This window comes from Phodopus roborovskii, unplaced genomic scaffold (assembly GCF_943737965.1).
Source record: "Phodopus roborovskii unplaced genomic scaffold, PHOROB, whole genome shotgun sequence".
NCBI classification, from domain to species: Eukaryota; Metazoa; Chordata; class Mammalia; order Rodentia; family Cricetidae; genus Phodopus; species Phodopus roborovskii.
Window position 1 is genome coordinate 7,993,916 of NW_026126470.1, and position 23,509 is coordinate 8,017,424.

Sequence of the window (23,509 nt, forward strand, 5' to 3'; positions counted from 1 at the left end):
TGCGGTATATGCTGCTGCCACGGGTGCCGCCGCCTGCGACTGAGCCCAGCGCTGTCATGCTCCTGCGGCAGGGCGGGGGGCAGCGTCGTCCCGTCGCTATATAAGCGCGAGCGGAGGGGGCACCCGGAGGGGCTGAAAATGAAGGTGCCCGCGCATGGGCCGCCGCTGATTGCCAACCCCTCCCGAGCTCGCTCCCGGCGTGGAGCCCGAGGCCGCCGAGGACCCGCCTTCGCCGCAGTAGCAGCAGGAGCAGCGACGCGGACAGCAGCTGCGGCGGCGGCGGCGGTGGCGGTGGCGCCCCTCGCGCCAGCGCGTAGAACGCCGGCGACTCCGGGGCCGCCGCTGGCCCCGCTGCCATGAGTTGTGCGGAGGTGATGTATCACCCGCAGCCGTATGGAGCGCCCCAGTATCTGCCCAACCCCGTGGCTGCTGCAACCTGCCCCACAGCCTGCTATCATCCGGCGTCCCAACCTGGCCAGCAGGTGAGTCACCAGCCGGGCAGCCTTCCGGGGGCGGGGACGAGGGGCACCCGGTATCGGTTGTGGGGCTCCAGTCCTGTCCCGCCGGGACCCGAGGCACGGAAGATGCTCTGGGACCTGCGGGGAGACAAGGGAAGAGAGAGAGACAGAGAGAGAATAAAAAAAGATAGAAGGGCAGGACTGCGGGTGGCAGGGCTGGGATTCCTGGAGAGGCTATACCTGGCCTGGGGGCTTCTTTGAGCTGTGTCACCTGGACTCAGAGGCTGTTGCTCCTAGTGCGCCGGTCCTTAGGACTCAGTTCTCTGAAGCTCACCAAAGGCATCTGTCTGTCTTAGGACTGTGTGAGTAAACTTTTTACCTGAATACTTTGTTTCCTTGGGCAAGTGGAGAGTATTCCAGCGTTTTCTGGATTAAGACTAGAAGGTGGGCCACTGAGGTAGCAGAAGTTAGTTACCTGAGCAGTTAGCTCACAAAATTATCATTCTGGGACTTGAATGGGGGAACTCTGGTCTGATAGAAGACACATTCAGTGTTTCTGGAACTTAGCTGATGCCTTTCTCCCTGGGGCTGTGATTTAGATGACGGGTGGCCTGAAAGACTCTTCATTCATTTTCTGTTCCCAACGAAGCACAGAGCTTGTCGGTGGTGTCCATCAGCAGACCTGTGTTTCTCAGCCCAGAGGTAGCCTTGAGTCTCGGCATGCTTGGGCCCCACCCAGCCAAGACATTGAATATGTCAGTAAAAAAGACCTGGTGTCTGGAGGATGACAAGAAAGTGTAGACACTGGAAAGTTTGACACTAGGGATCCTTGAGTATTACTCTGTGGCCACATAGCAAGTTCACCAAAATTTAGTTAGCCACTACCTTAAAAGCAGTAAAACGTGCATGTGGCAAGGGACTGTGCTGAAACAGAGTCCTTGGACTATGGCAATTAGAGTAGGCTGATTTCATTGAAACTTAAAAACACAGCTAGATATAGTTAGAAAATAACGATTTATGGAATTTATTGTCTTGTTTTCATTTCTTAGGAACTGTATGTTTTATTCTGGCCTTCAGGGTTTGGCCCTGGGAGGACTCTGACCTTTGAATTCCTGTTTTTCCTTTGCCTCTGTCCCTTTTCAAGAAGCACAGGGCTACTCTCTGGAAAAGAGACGATTGCTCTCTGTTTAAAATGTAGTGGCTGTCAAATTCAGCTAATTCTGAAAGGGTGCAAGTCCAGGACTCACCATTAAACAGCTCCGTCTTAATGAAGACCAGTGGGACACAAGATAGAAGAGCCCACTTTCTTGCTAGTATTAATTATTGTATTTACTTAATATTCGACAGCTTTACCGTTTCAAAGCAAAATGACCTTTGATGGGAGAGATGGGCAAGTACTTTTCTATTTTGTGGTCAGGGGTGACAATTGAAAACATTTTGGCTGCTCATGTTTGCTTTGACATATCCAAAATAGTACTATTGTAGGTTCAAGCAAGGCAAAGAGACCTTGGATCTTACTAACACCCAGCTGTGCAAGAAGCACCCTTTGCTCCATCTCTGATGCTGTAGAGGCCTTCAATTATCAGTTGGAATGTGGATGAGCAACTGACTGAGATGTTTCTAAATATTCAGAGAGATAACTTTCTCTTCTGAAAAAAGCAAGGAGCAGTAGAGCTTGTGAATAACATCTCTTATAAATTATAAAATCAATTCCATTAAAATAGGTGTCCATAGTAGAGGCCAAAATTATAATACTCTTTCAGCTAAAAAAAAAAAAAAATCAAAGTCTTTATTAGACAACTTAAAAGCCACTAATCCACTAATTTTGAAAGATAGTTTTCAGTGATGACTGACTCCAAGTACTTTATCTTATTTTGTGATGTCCCTAAGATTCAACCCCAAATTCCATTCTTTTGCGAAAACTATCAACAAGCTGACAATTGAATTAAAAATAAGACACAAAAAGAGTCTAACCTGTCTGTGTTGAGAAGTTACACAATGGTGAGCTTCTGTTATATTCGGAACTTCTATAGACATTCTTTAAGTAGCTGTTTGGCTGAGTCTACTGGAAGGATTTAGTTTGAAAGGTGTACATAGAAATTTCTTTACTTCTCTGGCTAATTAGCTTACTTGATATTCAAATTTTTTTTCTGGTAAATAAACTATGTGATTATTATTAGCCGGTGGACTAAAGAGAGTCAACTGTGTCACTACTGTTCTTTTACTGTCAGAGTTTATTTTGATGACCTATATTTTCTATTGGAAGAAAGAGTAAGTCAGGAAATTCTTATCAGCCTGACAACATTTTTAGACTATGCAGTGCGTGGGTGAAGTGGGACTATTGGCTAGGCCCTAATGCAGTCATCTGAGAATACATATTTTGGTTGTTTTTTGCATTCCATAAGGTTTTATCATTATTATCCATGAAGGTTGTTTTTTGCCGTACAAGGGGTTTGACCCCTATAATAGCATCTTGTTTGGGAGACAAAAATGAGGGCTACAACTCTTCTTGCATTAAGACAAAAATAAAACAAAAGCAAAAACAAACCAAACATTTGATTTGTTGAGGAGGAAAAAAGAAAAGAAACAAAAATTGACAGTGTAATCCAAAAATCTTAATAGTTATCCACATAGTAGGTGCCGGATGGGAAGATGTAGAAATATCATGCTGTTTCTGCATGCAGTTGTAGTATCTCTTAGCTGTTCTCTCTCCCCAAAACGGGGGTGGTTTTTTTTTTTTTTTTTTTTTTGTTTGGTTTTTTGTTTTGTTTTGTTTTCTGGAAGGAAAGGGGATCAAATGCGGATTCTCACATGTGTTAGGCAAGCAGTATACCACTAAAATACATATACACTCTCTCCCTTTGAAGTTCTTACAAATCAGTATATCAAAATAATTCATTATTATTGGTCTTAAGCATGGGTGCATTTTCCCTCTCTGAAAATTAGTTTACAAATGAAAGAACTTTGTTTTCCAGTTGTATGTACCACCAGCTTTCCCTGTACACCTGAAAGTTTTAAGCTTAGGTTTTTGATTGAATGTATTGTAGGTGCAGGCAGGTAGCAGATGAATGTTTTAAAAACCTAGTAATCCACACATAGTGGCTTCCCTGCAATATCTTTCTACAGTTAAACTAATCAAACTAATCTGCAAATGTCTGAAGAGTAAATTTATGATCCATGAAGTTAACTCCTAGAAACTGTGTGCTGGGCTCCAATCTTCTAGTGAACTTTGCAGAGCCGGAACTTGGTGAGAGATCCTGAACAGCCTAGCCCCTAGCCTCATCATCTCCCATAGCCCCCAGACAGCCCTCTTCCATCTCTCCCTGGGAGAAGCCTTGACTCAGTCTCAGCACATGCTCTGAGGCTGATGACACTGCAGAACGTGAACAGAAAGGAATGCGCTTGTATTCTACCAGTGACAGTAGGAAACAGTACAAAGTTTCGAAATACGTGTCAGGAAAAATTGAGGGCAACAATATGAAATCATAGATTCCCTACATACCCAATGGACTTCTCATCTTAAAGGCTGTCTAGTCTGTTGTCTAAATCCCTCCCATATTAAGAATGTTAAATTAGGAATATACTAAATGTCAGGTTCTCACATGAAACAACACAGAGAGGTAGCTGAATTTCCATAAATACATAGATTTTTAATGGTCATTTTCAGATTCGTGTAAGCTAGAACATGTTCACTCTCTCTTCTTCAAAGATAGCAGCTGGGTGGTAACACACACAGGCCATCTCTTAAAAAAGGGAGGGAGAGGGAGAAAAATAAATGTTTCTTTGGGAGGCAAAACTCCAGTAATGTTTATGAGGCATTTTTGAAACTCATTGTCTGTTTTCTGCTACCTTAGTTAAGTCACAAAATTACTCTGAGATTCTGTTTCTCACATGGGAGGGTGGGGAACATATTATAAATGGGAAAATTCAGGCCCATGGGGTTGGAATTCCTGGCTAAAATGTCTGTACTCATTGGTAACGGAATCAGGACCAGCAGATCTCTTTTCCTGGAGTAACACCCTTTTACCACATCATTCAGTTTCCCAAGCATTTCCCCTTCATTACACACCAGGTTAATGTTTGTTTTCAGTACCACAATCAACTTTTTTTTGTTGTTGTTGTTTGATTTTTTTTTTTTTGTAAAGAAGATTAATATGCAATAGATTCTTTGGCCTTGGAGCTTGATATTCTTTCCAAGTCCTTGGTAGTGTACTTTTTAAAGTTTAGAAATGCCAAAGCCTCTTTGCAAATCGTTGTATTGTGCTAATGACTTTTGCTCTCCGTGTTACATGCTTTTATTTTATTTTTTTAAAGAAACTGTGTACCTACCTAGCAAATGAACATTTGTTAATTTAAAATCAAATGCATCCCATACCATATTTATGTACCTCAGTTTTATTGCTATTCAAACATAACGTTAGATTCATTCAGCGGGAAGTACTCAGTTTTAACCTAAATAGTTTCATTGCACAGTCAAATTATTTAAGGCTGATGATTTAATTTTCTTGTAACTGAAAGCAGGGACTTAAGTATATTTGTAAGGATTTAGGCAGGGCTCCTTTGAAAAAGCACAGCCTCTGTAATTCCATGATACACAAATTAACTCGACAGCAGAGTCTTAGGAGCTTAAGTTGTCCGGAGTTTCATGTTCTTAGTAACTTCGCAACAAAAAGAAGTCAGAGGCAGAAACGGTTAAGCATGAAAGTAACCAAAGTTTGGACAAACCAGTGATTCAGAATGGAGATGATGACAGTGATACCAGAGAGGGTGGCACTGATGTCCAGAGGCTCACAGAGTGAGGGTGTATCCACCTAGAAGTCAACCACGAGGAAAAGGGATGGTTAGAAAGTTAATAAAAAGAATTTGTCCAATGTGCAAGAAGCACCACTTCACCCAGCCCAGTGCTTGGTAGACTCTCCACAAAGCTTGGCATGGTGCATGGTGTAGGGAGGACTCGCTTCAAGGGGGGTGGTGTTCAGAGAGGAAGCCCTGTTCCTTTGCTGAAGATTTCTTTCCAGTACGGCAGGTGAGACACTTAACTAACCCTTTGGACCATCTGTGCAGAGAGAATTTCCCAAGAGACAAAAGCAATTATGCACGTGATGCCTAGGGCAGGTCCTGAAGTCAAATTGTCAGGTAGAAGGCTATTCATTCCAAAACTTGCTGCTGAGCTGGATCTCATCCCCCACAGGCCCTGTTTCCAGTGGATTTTTTTGTTTTTTGTTGTTGTTTGTTTTTAAACCTCAGACTGTGTGCAACCAGCAGCAGAGGGTTTTTTTGTTTGTTTGTTTTAAAGTGTTGTCTATAGATGGATGTCCTAAATATTTTCATTTGAAAAACTAGCACGCTGTAGTAGATGAGATCCCACAAAGGCAGTCATTTTGGGCAAGGCTCTGTTGTGAGTATTTCAAAATGCAACTCTTTTATTTTTTTAATTAATTAATTATTTTTATTTTGCATATCGATCCCAGTTCCCTCTCCCTCCCTCCTACCCTCCCTCCCTTCCTCTTTTCATGTGTTCCACCCCACATGCACACCACCCCCCTCCACTAGCTGGGAACCTAGCATGTGACTGACTCAGACCCCCTGAATATGGGTCTCAGCTAGAAGGCCTGAGCAGTCTAAGGGACCTCAGACAGTGGAACCAGGATGTATTCCTGGTGCACAAAAGGACCTTGCAGGCACATCCCCCATGGAGGGTTACTCCCTAAACCTAGAGACAGCAAAAGGCAACTCTTTAAACAGCTGGTTTTGTGCTCTGACAGTCGTTTAAGCAGACCCAGAAAGTGCCTTGAACTGCTAGCCCCACACAGCTGTTGTTAGGTCAACTCATAAATGCCATATTTGTAGATAGTGCAGTGGATTCTAAATTTATGCCAGTAATTTACAAGTGTAGTCTGAACTGGGGAAACTCGGCTATTTTTCACTCATCTTACAGATTTAGCAGAAAGAAAAGATGACCCAAACTCAACAGGTGTCTTTTTTTCCTTCCATCTATATCACTGTTGATGCCAAATCACTTTTCTTTGAGGGTGGGAGGAGGGCTGCAGAGATGTACTGATCCTTTCTTGTTCATGTTGCTACAGATAAAAGAAGCACCGTAGCTAATTCCTAGGAGTTGAGCTAGGTGACCCACAGCTGGAAATAAATCACATTTCCATCTCTTGTAGCTTTTGTGTTTTGGCTAGTATCCAGTAAAATCAGAAGAGTGGCCAATACAGGGAACCAAACAAGGGTGAATGTGTCTAGAGTTCCAACATGTTGCTGATTAGAATCTGTATCCTAATTATATGTACCCGTATTTATTATGAGACCTATAGACTAATCAAGTCTAATTCCCCATCTTCAGAAGTGGCAGCCAAGGGGCTACCAGGTTCAGTTACTTGCTCAGACTTTTGGAATTACTTTTGGTCAAGTCGTCTTTGTCATTTTGATTTCTAGTGTTCTTTTTCTAAATGAACCTCCATAGAAAGTTGAAAACCATTTGTAGTTAGCCTAATGTTATTGCCTTGCTTGTCTTACTTTCAAATTTTTGAAATACTACAGTTTACCACAGGGATAAACTACAGAGACAATCCATACTTATTGATTCCCTAGCAAGGGTTTTCCTACTGTGGGAGCAGATTGAGCTCTAGCCCTGGCTGAACTTCTCATTCTGCATATCTAAGTATTTGTAAAGTTACTGACACAAAGAAAGTAAGTAAGTAGGAAAGAAAGAAAGAAAGGAGAAAGGAAGAATGAATGATAAATACTTGTAATGGAGATTATATTCTAAGCCTAGTTAAAAGTTTATACAAATATAGCAGAAATTTTAACATCAGAAACTGGTTTCATTCAAAGTAGTTGCTTTCAGAAAGAACACATTCCCTAATGATGTGCTCATAGTTTAAAACATTTTGGGAATGCAAATTTTGAAATTGCTTCTAAGCCTGTGGCACATTTTTTGAACATCGTAAAAACAAGAAAATTTTCATTCTTAGAGGGGGTAGGTTAGATTTTTGATAATGACTGGATTTATTTGGGGGCTATGTGTTTTAACTTTTATCAGGTTGAGTAATGATGCTTTTGGATTGCTCTTTTCTGCTAGTAAGAAAATAATTGAAAAAGGAAATAAGAAAATACAACAAACACAGAATCTTGAAGTATGACTGACTGTTCCTTCCAGGCTGATTTGGTGGTTCACATTTCCAAAATAGGACTTCCAGAAAAATCGAAAACAAGTGTAGTACAAATCTATCTAAAAGGATGGTCCATACAAACAATAATGTTCATTATCATTCAGGGCAATTGTATGGTTATTGTGTTACTTTGTAGCTATATCTTTGATATGTTTCCATTTTTAAGCTAAAACTATTTTCCCTTTGTGGTATCAGGGATCAAACCTAGGGCTTCATGCCTTCTAGGCAAGTGCCCCAGCTTGATGGTGTTTCTAATTTTTGTTTCTAAATGCTGCAGACTACACTAATGAACATGTGATGGAGACTATCCTGGCCAACACATGATACCATGCTGTCCGCTTCTATTTGTCTCTTCAGTCAGAATATGTATCTTGTAGAGATTCACATACACTGGCATGTAGACACATAAAAATTATTTCTAATCCTACAACAGTTACTAGTCAGGTGATCCTAGCAATGGAAAGAAGTTTTCACATTTGTAAATCATGAGTAATCACTGTAGGAAATATGTGCATATGTGAGAAACAAAAGATAGATGGAACATGAGATGGCTTAGCATCTACAGGTACTTACCTCCAAGCCTCATGACCTAAATTCCATTCATGTTATGCATCCACCACCTCCTACAACATGTTTTCTGATCTCCACATACAAACTATGGCACACATTCATGAGCACACACACACACACACACACACATACTTAGATGCACACAAATGAATAAAAGTTAGTTGAAAAATTTGATTAACATAGAGAAGTTCTGTGGTGTATTTTCCTTAAGCCCACTGAAGCACATATTTTCTGAAGTAGCCACAAATCTCTGAGATATTTTTCAATATCTGTTTTACAAGTAAACTTTTCAAAAGGATAAAAGATCAGTGGGTTGGTTTTATGGACTTAATTCTTTTAAAAATAGGTCAGTGGCTCTTTCTACAGAATCTAACCTTTCCCTCCCTCCCTCCTATCCTTCCTCCCTCCTACCCTCCCTACCCCCCTTCATTCTTCCCAACACAGTCACTTCATTTAAAGGAGATAGCCAGTAGAATTTTTGTTTTCTTTACAGAACATTTTGCTAAATAGCCAATGATTTCGGTGATTCATTAAAGCAGTTTTGTTTCCTTAGGAAGAAACTTTCCACACACGCACAATAAGCACTTGGCATTTTGTGGCTTGAGCCTTGGGGAGTTAGTGGTATTTGGCTCCTGACCTGGAAGTCTTTCTCCTGTCAGACAAAATCCTTCCCCTGCACATTCCTGTTGACGTTTGTTTCTGTTTTGCCTGATGGCAGGCTCTGAGGTGATCACTAGGGTTCTCACTGCCTAAGCCAACTTCCATTCCCTGTTCTACCTTCCTCCTTTGTGAGCTGGCCTCCATTCTGGCTATTAACCCCTTCATTGTTTCACTAAAGTGGAATCTTATTACCTGGGGAAAATGGCTTCTACTGTGCAGCAGCACTGAAACGTATTCGTGTATTACCTAAACCCACTTGTGCACACACGTGGGTGTATGTGTGTTATACAAATGTGTATGTATGTTCGAATTATGTGTGTAAGTGGGCACTTGTATGTATGCATAAGTGTGTGTGGAGGTTAGAAGTTGGATCTGAGTGTCTTCCTCCATTACTGTCCACCTTAAACGGTGAGATAGGGTCTATTGCATGAACCAGGGCTCACGTGTTTGCCATCTGGCTGTTCTAGTCCAGCCAGCTTGCTCCAAAGATCTGTAACTGCCTCCCTGGTGCTGGGATTATAAACTCATTACTAAACCCACCCAGATTTTACACAGGCACTGGGGAATCCAAACTCAGCTCTTCATGCTTATTTGGCTAGTGTTTACTCACCAAGCTCTCTCTCCAGCCTGGTCTGTAACAGTTCTTCACAATCTCTTGGAAGACGCGTACAGATACTTACCAGATATTTGCATATATTGTAGGAAGTTATTGTATTCTTGAAAAATATACAAACTAGGCGACATTTTGACCTTGATTCTGTAAATCCATGTTTTGACGCTTTGAGATTTCATCTCAACTTTAAGATTTGTTTATATGACATATCACTAGGAGAAATAGCATGCGAGAATAAAGACTGAGTGCAAATAGAATATAGCTGCAGTGCACTGAGGAATATGTTCTAAGAGAAGAGGCACAAACCTTGGGTATCAGAAAGTGGTTGGCGCTCGAGTATGAGGAATTAGGTGTTGTAACGCTAGCATATATGCCAAATAATGCTTAAATGAGGTGCTTCTGTTTCCTTCTTGCTGTCATTTAAGTTACAACACTTATGCAAAGTCAGACGAAGCAGTTTTTGTAATTATCACACCACATATATATATTTTGAAACTCTTTCTTTAAGCAGGAATATCTTGAGACTAAATATGTGTCAGAAGTGTAAATATTCAAATAGTTTCATTACAGAGTATGAAAGTTTGAGTAAAATATGGGGGAAACTACAAGTAGAATTATAAACATTTGTATGTCCTGTTGTTGGTAGATCATACGATCACTTTTGATTGAAGTACAAGTTTCCACAGTGTCAAAAAGAGATCTTTTGTCATGCATAGTTATACAAGCAGAGATACGTTGTTTCTGTATGAAATGTAAAAATGGAGAGAATTGATTAATGAGTGCATTGACAAATGAATGATGGTTATTTTGACATAATTCTTAGCTTACTTCTGCCTAATTGCCCATGGATAAGTATGAGATTTTAAATATTAATTTGTTTGTAGGTAGCTATAGTTGGTAGGAAAAAAATACATGAATTATGCAGCATTTACAAAGCTGTGAAACCTTAGATTGAAAATCTATAGTTTAAATCCAGCTGCTAGCAGTTGATCTTGAGATAGTTTTTGATTGTCATCACTTATTACAAAGGCTTTTTTTTCATTTATGTCTGACAGCTTTTTAATATTCTGCTTGTATTTAATTTATTTCATGTCAGAGGTAATTGCTGGTACCTCACAGTGAAACAATCCCTTTCCTTTATTTGGCTAATTAACATAATTCTAACAATAAAGAAATGGAAGAGGTATGTGCAAAGCACCCACTCACAGACTAACCCTGTGAAGGACAGTGACAGGAAAGGTTAATCAGTTTCATGGGTGACAGTGAACACTCTGAACAGAGAAATTGCTCTGTGGATCAGTTTTATTTTCCTTTCACTATAAAAGTGTTATTTCAAATAAACCAGAACAGGAAGGACAGAGTTATACATAGCTGTAACCGTGCTGGCTTTTAGTAAATATAAGTGCACCCAGAAAAATAGAACTTTGTGATTTGATCAGTAAATCATAATATTTGTTTAATTTTATAATGAAATTTAAAACTAGAAGGCATTGAACTAAATTCCTGTATGCTGCATAACCTACTGTAATGTAGTTTTACTTTTCAAGTCAAATTTGAACAAAACCAGATCGTAAGAAATATAACCAGGCAGAATTATAACTACCTATTCATCGATAAGGCACATGTATTCACTTGAAATAAATTATCTATCCATAAGAAAATACTAACCACATTAATGTGAATTTTACATTAAAATGCCATATATATTTGTAACTAATATTTCCCAAATAATAATCACCCCCTCATCTTATGCCTATTTCAGGAATCACCTAGAGTAAGATCAATATATTTGTTGCTAGAAGAAAATGATTAATTGAAGATGCACCTACAATTGGTGGTTATTAATTTCCAAACCAATGATTACATTAGACACATAAAATCTGAGTTATATGTTGCTAACATATGCAAAACTACTGAGGATTCTGGAATTATCTGTTGTTGCTATTCATGTTCACTTTGCCAGCATGCATAATTTCTCCTGAAATAAGAAAAATGATTTGATAAGAAATTGAATTTTGCTGTTATGCTATTCATATTTCCGGAATGTTTATGTGGCCACCAGGAATGTATTCATACATATCATCCATAGTGAAGTTGTTGGTAATCTTTAAGTCATACATGTTCACTGAAAATGTTTGGAAAGGTTGAAAAGCAGGTGGGAAAAAAATAACAGGCAGCTACCAAATTTCCATTCAGTCAGACAACATTGATCATAATTACTTGGTGACTTTTCCCCTTGAGTATATATTGCTTCCTTAACTCCCAATATGGCTGTATACTTGCCTACTTTCCTGTGCATTGTTTTGTCAGTCATATACTTTGTGATGGTTGGCAGCTCACTTAACTTCTCCATTCCTGAGTTTAAGGTACACACAGCAACCCTAACCATGTTGTAGGAGTGTAAAAATCAACTCAGGTCATATGTGTGAGGCATTAGGAAAGACCCTTGGATGATATATATTATTGATTACTGTAGGTACGCCCGCATGTGGAAATATCTTAAGATATCAAACTCTGCTTATTTTTATTTGAAGAGTTAATCCTTGCTAGTATTTTGTTTTATGTGTAGTAAGCCACAGTAAACTCTTTCTCCCCCTCTATGATAATAATGGGGAGTGGAACATACGAAAAACATGGTCCGTGTAAAATGGATCGTCACACAGACTTACCCTGTCATTTCTGTTTGATTTTTGAGAAATGAGCTCAGCACATCTGCCAAATCCTTTTACAAGATGGTGCATTCCTGCTTTTCTTTTAGTTTATTTCATTTATGAAAATTGTTCTTTCATCTCCACCCTGCCCTGGACAGTTAGTTCTTACATCTCCTCCACTGTCCTAAAGTAGAACGTCACTGTACGTTAAGTTTTTAAATATAAGTAAAAATTGAGCATTAAAAAAAATCTGGAAAGGATCTGTCACCTTTTTTAAAAGTCACTCATTTAGTGTAGCTGGGTTTAAAACAAAAGCAAAAGCAAAAAAAAAAAAAAAAAAAAAAAAAAAAAAAAGGAAAAAATATCTGACATGCTGAAAATTATACAATTTGATAATAGTCCCCTTTCTTTGCCAATTTTGGAATAACAGACTTTTTTTCTTAGTGTGGGAGGGAGGCAACTGGTTTGGGGAGGGAAAAGATGGAATACAGCAGATGATGGAGAATCAGTTTGCAAACATATGTTAATATTTAGATTCTTTTTTAAAGTGAAAAGTTAACTAGTTAACGCTTTTCCACAAACTGTCTTTGATACTATGTTTTGTTTATTCTATCCCAGAAGAAGTTAGCGGTATACAGCAAGATGCAGGACTCTCTGGAAGTCACGCTTCCCAGCAAACAAGAGGAGGATGAGGAGGAGGAGGATGAGGAGGAGGAGGAGGAGAAAGACCAGCCTGCCGAGATGGAGTACCTTAACTCTCGCTGTGTCCTTTTCACTTATTTCCAGGGAGACATTGGGTCAGTAGTGGATGAACACTTCTCAAGAGCTTTGGGCCAAGCCAGCACCTTGCATCCAGAATCTGCCATTTCAAAAAGCAAGATGGGGCTAACCCCCCTATGGCGAGGTAAGAATTCGAGAGCAGATGCCCTTCGGAGCACGCTGTTTCGCAACTGCTCTACCAGGCTCCAGCTGGAGGCTTGCCCCTGGAGAACGGATATTCACTTGCTTTTTAATTTTTAAGGACAGCAAGGAATTTCTTTCAGACAAACAGCTGGATCAGTTTTGTCACATGTGGAATGCAGGGTTGGAAAGGATGCACTCACACCCCTTAAATTCCTCATGGAAAAAGCCGTGATACAAGTGGCCCCAGTTTAGAGTGGCCAGACTGAGCTCGGAGCTCCATTCCTAAAGGCCCCGTGGCCCAGTGTGGATCTCTAAATATCAGGCGTGTCCGAATCGGCTTCTAAAAATCGTATGCTCACTCCACTAGGTGTGACGTGGTGACCTAGCTGAGTTCTAATTCTGACCCTGGAACACGGACTTTGAAAGCTGCCTGTATTGTCTCTCAGTGTCTTTCTTTCCACTGACTTGTTGTGAACCGTTTGCAGGTCCTGGCCTCTCTCAGGTAGTATCTTGATGACTTTCGCCGTTTTATTTATTTATTTATTTTTTTTAAACCTAAGCCAACAAAAGCTTCTGATTGAAAGAACGCTCCTTAATTTCCTTCCTTGTGGTAAGCACAGGGACTTGCTTACATCTGTGTTCTAGTTTTAAAAAGACAGTGGGTGAGTGACGTGTTAGATATGGTGGTTGACGAGAGGAAAAGTAGTGCACGTTCTTAAAGGTAGCTTCAGCGAAATGTGTCATGTGCAAATATTTTGTTTCAAGGTCACCTCCAAGAAGTGTCTAGTGAAATTGTAAACTGTGGGCCTCGGGAGAGAACCTTTTAGAAAGCGGTGTTCTGGCCCCTCATCCAAGCCCTGTGAGATGAGAAAATGGTGTGGGTTAGTTTGTGTTCACCCAGCCTTGGTGTCCTTGTTTGTGAGGACTCTGTAGAGTGAGAAGGTCTGCAGGCAGGCAACCAGGAACAACGCTCCGGAGTAGGACCTGTGTCAGGCAAGACTGTCCACCTGCAGTAGGGTCTCATGATCATATCATTGCCATAGGCATGGCTCTGCCTTTGCGGGAGAGGACCTCAGCTGGCACCACTGGGCCTTATTTACAGATACACTGTTCTTCGTCCTCACACTTAAAGATGCCACTTTCTCCCTTCTGCCTTCCTTTCTACTACCCCTCCATTCTTCTGTTTTCCTCCTCCTTTCCCTCCTTCTTTTCTTCCTTTATTTCTTTTCCTGTCTAGCAAATGTATTCAGTATGAACCAGGCATTGAAAAGGGGCAATAGAATATAAACTTAAAGAACAGAGGCTTGCTACAGGTCATCCACATTGCTATTGCCAAATTGGCAACTATTGTGCTGTGAACATTGTATAGGAACAGAGAGATCTTGAGAGTTCACGGTGCTTACAGAAGGAGCCACTATCTTGTTTGATAGCTCATGAGAAACTATGTGAATAATTTGAAGATAATCTCTGTGAATCAGTTGATTTTATGTAAACAATTTGATATGTCAATAGTTTATCACATCAACATAATTAGTTCCAGGAGAGTAGTGATACAATGGTTCTTTCTTTCAGCATAGTGGCATATGTAATCCTGTGATGATTTTGTCTGGAAAGGAAGAAAGTAGAACACCAAATTACCTGGACCATAAGGCCATCCTTAGTACCAAATCCAGAAGACTTTTAGTGTGTATGCAATGACTCCCAAACAACTCAACTGTAGAAATTAGGAAAATCAGAGGAAAACTTTGGTTAGCTGGTTTTTAACAAGCATTGCTAGCCTTGTCTTGATGTCATCTTAAATTTGGCCTTCCCACATATATGTTGACTTATTAGTTGACATCACCACAAATGTTTATTAAGCTTCTACTATGTATTGTGTAATTTTTAAAGTACTGAACTTCATAGAGTTGCTTTTAATAATAGAGGCAAGTAATAAACAAGGATATAATGTGATGTGCAAGGTGTTACTTTACCGAAATTAATGATGGAAGCCTTCACATAGATAGTTACATCTGAACATCTGAAGGAAATGAGGGCATTCCTCTCATAAATGTTTCTGTAAAAGATGATCTACACAGAAGGAATATCCCATGCAAAGACCCTGAAATGAGTGGAGCTTAGAATGGTCAATGAGAAGAAGCATGCTTATGTATGTGGAGAGGTATACCCATCCAGTGTCTTACATCTTTTTTGTCTCTTCTCCCACCAGATCTACCAACACCGTATTTAGGTGTCTTACATCAATTCCCTCAATACTCAAGGTGACACTTTTCTATATGAATACTCTAAGATAAATATAATTCAGTGATTAAGGGATAGAATTATGTGAACAAAGTTCATACCATGTATCAAATATTTAAAAAGCAGTCTTCACAGAGCAGTTTTAAAATCAGATATATGAAGTCTTTAGGTATAGTTTCCTTCATTCCCTTTTCCATTTTTCCTCCCTCCTTTCCTCTCTCTTCTTCCCCTCCCTTTCTCCCTCCCCCCTCCCTCCCTTCCTGCTTCTTCCTTCCTATCCCTTCCCTTCCCTTCTCCTCATTCCCTCCCTTCCTTTCTCCATGTGTATATGTTTCTCTGCTAAGTGTGAACATGTGCCTGCTGGTTTATGAGCCTGGGCACCTACATGTGGAGGTCAGAGGAAGACTTTGGGTTCCCTGATCTATCAAGTTCTGCCTTATTCTCTAATGGTAGGACTACTGCATCCAGCAGGAGCCAGCAATCTTTCTGTCTGCACTACAGTGCTGGGGTTGTGGGTATGCATATGGATGAATTTAAAATTAAGGCACAGGATCCAGGAATTATTGAAACAAGGATGGACAATTTACTTTCCGTTTGTGAAATAAGTAGTGCCATTGTTGCTTCTAGTTGACAATTTCTTTCAAACCAGCACACAAGACTTGACTAAGATTTATGGGAAAAACCACAAAATGTTATTAAAGATATAGAAACCTCTTAAAGAGGAGGTATGATGAGTGAGATTCACATATTCTCTGAAGAGAAATGGTCGTAGTTAATATTAATTAACATAATATTAATTAATTAATTAATTAATGCAATCTTTGGATCCTACTCATTATGGATTCTGGTTGTCAACTTATTCCTTGATGGTTGCAAAATGGTGTTGGAGCAACAACTTAAAATTCTTGTGAGGTCAGCTTCTCCAACAATGGCATATGGTCATGACTGCTCATAATTAAAGGTTATTACAAAAATGTGTCAGAGAATAAATGAATGATTTCCATGCAGAACTTGAGCCGACATAGTCACTGAGGCAGGCGCTTCTCATTTCCTTCACTATTCCCAATTCCCACTTACTTGTGGATGGAAAACCAATGTTGAATCCTATAGGAACTTTGTTTTCCGGAAGCTCCTATGTTTCAGGGACTCAAGACTATTGGTAATGTCAATGGAATCAATAAGGGTAGTTTTGGAATAAGCTGCTGGTCACCCCACCTCATTAAACACTCTGGTTTGTAGCATGGGGTTACGTATGAACTTCCAACTGAATTATGTTTGGACAATATATTTCCATAGTAAATTTTTAGATAAATAGAGTGTATCGGCTAAGAGAATAGTGATTATAGTTGAATTCATGTGTTCTTCATAAGATTAGGAAATGTGTTTTGACATGTGCATCTGCTAGAAAAAGAGTTAAGGGGAAGAAAGTTTTTGTACCTTGTTTTGGTACAGTATCTTGTGAGTGATATCACACTTCAGTTAAGAAAACAAATAAATCTGACTACCCTCCTTATTTTTATCTATCATCTAGACTGAAACACCACTTTCAGATGCACTTAATGCTTTGCATTACAGAAAGTGTGAGTTGATGTGTGCGTGTGATGTATTTCTCTCTCTCTCTCGTGTGTGTGTGTGTGTGTGTGTGTGTGTGTGTGTATGTGTAGTGTGAAGAAGGACAGTGATCAGGTATTATATATTAGAATAGGCCTCTGAATTAAAAACAGTGCTCTGACAGTTAATGCCATTGGTTTTTCTTGCACCTTCAAAATAAATATAACTGTCACTTAGCCGATGCGAGCAACCTCTCAGACTGAACAGGACAGGTTAAGCAGAGCCAAGGGGGATGAGAAAGAAGGCCTGTGTCCTGAGGGAATGAAGGTTCTGAGCAGACTCGAGGAGGCCCTGCAGGCTGCAGCTTCCAGGAAGTTAGAAAAGCAAGAGGAAGGAAAGTGAGGCCTGACTCACCTCACAGCGGTGCCTCCGAGGCTTAGCTCTCATTGCAGTCATGAGGCTAACAAAGGAGCTGGAGGACAAACTTTGGATCCTGTGGCAATGCATAATTTCTGAATGACTGAAAAGATGGAAACACCTTTCATTCCCTTTCTGACCCTAACAGTTGGTTTTTATAGGGATCACAAGAACCAGGAAATGGGCCTTCAAAGGTATCAAGAACCCTTTACGTTAAGCATTGAGCTGAAATCATTTTCTTGCTTTGTTTTTAATTCTCCTCTTTCTTCCTCTTCCTGTCTGAGGCAGGATCTTTGCCCCTAGGTCTGTCACACCTGGTAGATACTCTTAGCCCAAGTTGTTGGCAAATTTTCAGGCTCCTCTGGCCTCTTTAGTCCCCCTGAGCACTGAAATTACAGGCATGAGTCCCCAATGCCCTAAATGTTTTTTCTTTATTGTGAATTTTATGTTGGACACTAATATTTTTCATATGTATTTACTCTAAGAATGTGTCAGCAGGAGATTATTGAAGATGACTTATGGTAGCATTTCTCTGTCTTATTTTCCATTTAATATTGTTTTTATTATCTGAAAAAAATGAAAATTTGAATCTACTTAAACTTTGCATAGTTTTTATTCTTGCTTTTTTTATTATTTTTTTTGTTACTTTTCTTTCTTTTTCATTTTATTTTGGTGTGTAGGGTTGTGATAAAAAGTAACACAGTATTATAAGATTCTAAAAGTAGTGCTTGGCCTCTGTGGATCTATATTCTATTCATCTGATTCTCTATGAAACCTTTTTTTTCCCTTAAAAGTCAAATGGTGAGACTATTGTTATGTTTTGGAAAGACAGTATTAGACAACACATCAATTTTACCTTTTCTTTGTTTTAGAAATAAAAATGTGTATGTCTTCCTAAAAATGAACTCAACAGAAATCCTTTTTAGGTTTCTTTTTTTATTATTTTTATGTACAAGACTATCAGTGCTGGCATCATCCGAACGTTAATATTGCATGAATGTTGAATAATGATGACCCCAGAATCCCAATTGAGTCTTAATGTTACACAGTTCTGAATCGTTCCCACTAACTTTAAAGGTAACATTGCACGGAAACAGCTCCTGCAGCTTTTCGTCTGCTTTCTTATCCAACAAATGTGGCTGTGATTAAGCACTCATAAGCGAAGAGTCACAATGAAAAAAAATTTACATACATATGAAGCAAGCATGCTGGTCCCCCAGCACAAAGCACAGTGTAGCATCTGTTTCTTTGTGTCACATTTTTTTTTTAAACAAGCAAGATACCAAATAGTGATCCCAAAGCATAGATTTCTTCATGAACATATTTCCATTCAATATTCTTTCACTTGCTTATAAAATGCAGTGGTGTTTGTTGAAAAGAATTGCATAGATCCCTACAAACTTTATATTAATCTCAGGAGACCCTATGCAGATTGGGAAAATATTAAATGCTTTTATTTCCCCCTGCGGATTTTTAAAGAATGGTTCAATTTTTTAAGGAGTGCCTTTAAAAAATTAGATTTCTTCTTTCAATGATAATATGTTCACTCATCATAATATAGTACTTCATAAGTAGAACATATAATACTTTAGTAAAGAACATATCGGCCATGAGAATTTGTGCGCGCACACACACACACACACACACACACATATATATATATATGATGTAGATATAAAAATAAAACAATGATTCTGTTTTGATAGTAATCAAGAGGAAGGTAGATATCCAGATAAGTGGAATATTATTTCTGTATTTTGGACATTATCCTCAAGAGGTTCAATAAGAGGAACTTTTGTCCCTGGAACATCTTTGTGGATCAGGGATTGTCAGTTTTCATATCTAGGTTCAGGTTGTAACTAGAGATACAGAATATGAGCAGAATGGTACCAAAGATGGGAAGTGTGCCAGTTAATTGACGATTGATGGTTGGCAAGCTGCCCTACAATGCCCATAAGGCTGGTTTGTAAGTTCAATCTTTTAATGAATGGTGAGTGTCAAGAAACCCTCATTTACTGAAGACCTTGCTGGAGATGAATGAAGGCTTCAGCAACAGTTTCTATCCTTTCTCTCTTGAAGAGCATCATTTCAAAGGTTTCTCCATGGAATCTGAGATCCATGGTAATGAGAGAGAAAGATGACTATGAAAGTGTGGGTCCCTGGTCCACAGTAAAGGGGTGAATCATGGAAACACTGGTGCAGATCTGAAGGGGAGAGAATAAAGTTTCATGCTCTGATAATATCAAACTCATTAGGGAACTTAGAGAAGATGTCAGAATATGACAGATAGACTGATTTGGTTAACCTCATGATACATGTGATAATTTGTTCAAATTATTTATATTAAGGCAAGAAAAAAATATGTTCATGTCCTGGATTGTAAGAAATGCTAAACATGTTAGATTAACAATTTCTAATAATAAACACCTCTTAGGTTATTCTTTGTTCAATGAGAAAATCTAGATTTATCTTTATGTTGAATCTGGCATAAAAACATTAAAAATGCATATGGATAAGTAATGCCAATTGCAACCTTAGTTCAAATTTTAATGGAAATAATCAATAGACTATTTGGCAGAATGAAAAAATATTGAACAAGATAATTACAAATGTATGAATTAAAACACTTGATTATTTTAGTGGAAGAAAGTGACAAAGAGATCAAGAAGTCCAGTTATGCTTATGAGAAAGGACATGTCTATAATGAAAGAAAAGGAAGATTCCCAGTTTAGGACTTATATGGACACATATTGTTATAAGATGCTGATTATGGAGTGGACCGAGGCATTTCTAAATACACATTTGACTTTGGCATTGCTTGTATTCAAATCTTCTCATGATCCTTAGGAGGCCTCTACTGATAAAGTTCATTTCAATCCTCTGACCAGAAAGGTCACATACTTCTGAGTTCTTCATATCTCCACTCCCCACCAAACTCACCAAATTTTGCCTATTGAAGTTTATCCCTTAGATACTACTTATACTGGTGGTTTTGTGTTTGGCGCACCTATGTAGATTGTGTACATACATTAATATTCCATCTGAGATTCCATCAGTCTAGAACTTCCTCTCACCGCTAGTCCTACCTCCTCCTCAGCCATTCTAATTTGACATGGTTATTACTTTTCTGACTCATTTTATGGGTTTACTCTTGAAAACATTTGCACCATTTTCCTCCGTTATGCACCCCCTGATATGATTACCAGAGACAGTTGTTTGTACATCTTTGACTTTTTCTAGTCTGACCCATGTAGGTCACCTGTAAACACTGAGATGACAGAGACCGTGAATTGAGGGAACTGATGGAGGAGGATGTTCCTTCCTTCCTGTAGTTTTCCACAGTTTCTTAATACAGCCTGAAAAGTATAGCTCAACTTGAACCTATGTTGATTATTATTGTGGTTTAATAAGTATCGGGCAAAACAGATAGGCTGAATAGATGTTTATTCAGGGAGAAATAACTTACAACAGAGATAGATGAACACCAGCAGGTTCCTGGTCCCAAGGATGCCTCCGGATGCTCTCTGTCCCTGTCCAGCAAGCAAGAGAGAGAAGAAAGCACTAGTTCCCCCAGGTCACATCCACCCCTGTCCTCACCCCCAATTGGCATGGTCATTGCCCCAGATGTGGACACAAGTGAATATTTCACTAAAATTCTCCTTTTAGTCTAAAGAAAAGATTTAGTCTTGATACAAAACTATACACAAAACAGTGAATAACAACTTAAGGCCTACATATCTAGTCCTAGGGTGAAGGCTTAACAGAGATTTACAATAGAGTTATCCTAAGCTGGAAAGCTCAAATCTAATACCTAATATGTCTAACTAGGAAGAGAGAATAATAGTTGTGATAGTTTAAACTTCAACCTCATCAGAGACCTGAGAAGGAAGATAATACTAGGGTAGGCAGGAAGTGTGGATGGGCAACTTCTAAAAGGTACAGTGAGGACAGAAACAGCAGGCTATCTGGACAGTCACCCGAGGTCTCACAGCAATGTTGGTACAACCAGTTTGGGCTAAGGCCTAGAGTACCTGACAGACCACTATAGACCAGGCAGGTAGAAAGGCTGTCTTATCCTGACTTGACAAGGTTTAGCAGTCTTCTATGTTTGTCTCCTGCAAGCACATAGGACCGAATCAGGTCGAGGTAGAGGCAGTTCTTTGCCCAAGAGGCCATTAGCTGATGTGATGATGGACTCCAGAAGGAGTGACAAAGGTGCCCAATGGATTTTTGTGAAAATGTATGGTGCTGTCAGGAGGAATAGTGGATCATGTCAATGGAGTACTAATATTAAAACATTTAAATGCTATAGTCTGCAGGTCTATGAAGTGATTGAAGATTAAGCATCTATGTCTGACTAATCTTATAATGATAAGAAACATGGGTGAAGATAATCTGTAATACTCAGGAACCTAGCTATAAAACTTGTCGAAACTTTCCTGAGTAAAGCAGGGATAAATACTTAAACAATATAACAATATATAAACATATATTTATATAACAACATATATAAAAATATATAACAATTTATATAACAATATATAAACATATATAAACAATATATATACACACACATGTACATGAGTAGAAATGTCTTGACCAGAGGTAGAACTGTATAGTGTAGCATGATAAAAAAAATATCCTAAATTGTATCAATATACAAAATGTCTTGAACATAAGTAAAAGTATACATACATAGAATATGGTAAGGATATTGTGTATAAACATCATAAATGGAAAGATTTTACACAATGACAAAATATACAATTTATCCACGAAGGGAATATAAACTTAATTTCACATAGGTTACCACATATATGAATCTATAACCATACATTTTCCAGCCATACCCTATACCTGTCTAAAAGAGATACTCGAGTCTAAGCATCACCTTCCATACCCAACCCTAAGTAAGTAAAAGCAACCCTATAATCTAATTTATATGTTATAAAAATACCTTGTCTAAGGACAGGTTACTGGGGAAAAGAATTTCTATTTTTGTTTCCACAAAAAATGAAAAGCTATGGGATTCCTTCCAGACTAACATGGTTTAATCAAGCAAGATCCCCCTAAAGAAGTGTCCTAGGTGATCCAACATTCAAAACAGTTGGGACAAGACAGCCTTACAGACCACTACAGCCAAGATTTCTACATCTTCTTAGGATCCCCAAGACAGCACCCCCTACCATCAGGAAGCAATTTGGAAAGAAGGTTAAAACCCTTCTTTTTTATTTTAGATGATGGAAGATAGGTGAGTTAGGTTTTCTAGACATACAGAGAAAGATAAGTTACATATGAATAAAGCCCTGTTGGCCAATAGAAAAGCAAGATAGATGGGACTAGGAGACAAGAAGGATTCAGGGAGAGGTAGAAGGGGATTTGAGATATAAAGACTTGAGAGAGCAGAGGTCTGGACAGTCTCTACAATGATAAGACCACATGAAAACACCTAGATGAATAGAAATGGGTTAATATTTAAGACAGAGCTAGCCAATAAGAGACACTAGTAACAGGCCCAACAGCTTTATATCTAATATATCACAGCATCTCTGTGTGGTATTTGGAGCTGGTGCAGCTATGGGACCATGCTGGCGGGGAAAACTGCTCACAACAGATTATCTAGTCTAGACTGTCTCCAAATCCATCTGATCAGGTTGCAGTCATAATTGTTCCCTCTTTTGGCCAGTATGAGGTCTACCACCCTTTGACTATTAAGGTAGGGTATCTGGTTTTGAAGGGTAGGCTTGTGCTTGCCAACATCTTAGACTTTTGCCCTGTCTCCATTTTCTGATAGGACTGGAGTGAGAATTCTACGAGCTCATGTGCAGCCTGTAGGCTGGTGCTGGACATTTGACTACTCTCATTAAATGTTAACCATTGTTATTTCCAAGGCCACAGGACTCCTAGGTTTCCACAGAAAGTAAAAAGACAAAATATATTCTTTGTAATGATCAATGGTTTTGTGGGGACAGTTACTTATGATCTTGCTGCCATTTCTTACTTTGGGCCTTGGTGTATTAAGTTTAATTATGTTGACATTTCAAAGACGTTAGTGAAAATACTTTCGTTCTACACCCACCTCATCTATGGCACAAATGTTTTTTGCCAGAGAAATATATAGCAATGATCTCTGTTTGGAACCAAGAGCCACAAGGATACCAGCAGGAAATGAAACGTTTCAGTCCTTAAACTGAAGCAAAAACCTTAGCTCAGACTGGGACAGAGGCAGGTCAGCAAGCAAATGCAGAGACTCGCTTAACACTTTCA

The 23,509-nt window shown here is 39.2% G+C and overlaps 1 protein-coding gene across 5 annotated transcripts in view; it reads left to right on the top strand.

Annotated features, from left to right (window-relative positions):
* The first annotated feature begins 276 nt into the window (after positions 1-276).
* Vgll3 (vestigial like family member 3) overlaps positions 277-23,509 on the top strand; it is a 42,729-nt gene continuing 19,496 nt past the window's right edge. The window contains exons 1-2 of one of the 5 annotated variants that reach the window (XM_051191734.1): positions 277-482; positions 12,749-13,034. In XM_051191734.1, coding sequence (XP_051047691.1) covers positions 357-482; positions 12,749-13,034 — 412 coding nt within the window. In that variant the 5' untranslated portion in view covers positions 277-356. Of the gene's footprint in view, positions 483-702; positions 821-12,748; positions 13,035-23,509 lie in introns of those variants that run through there. The other 4 variants (XM_051191735.1, XM_051191738.1, XM_051191736.1 and 1 more) reach the window with 4 other exon arrangements.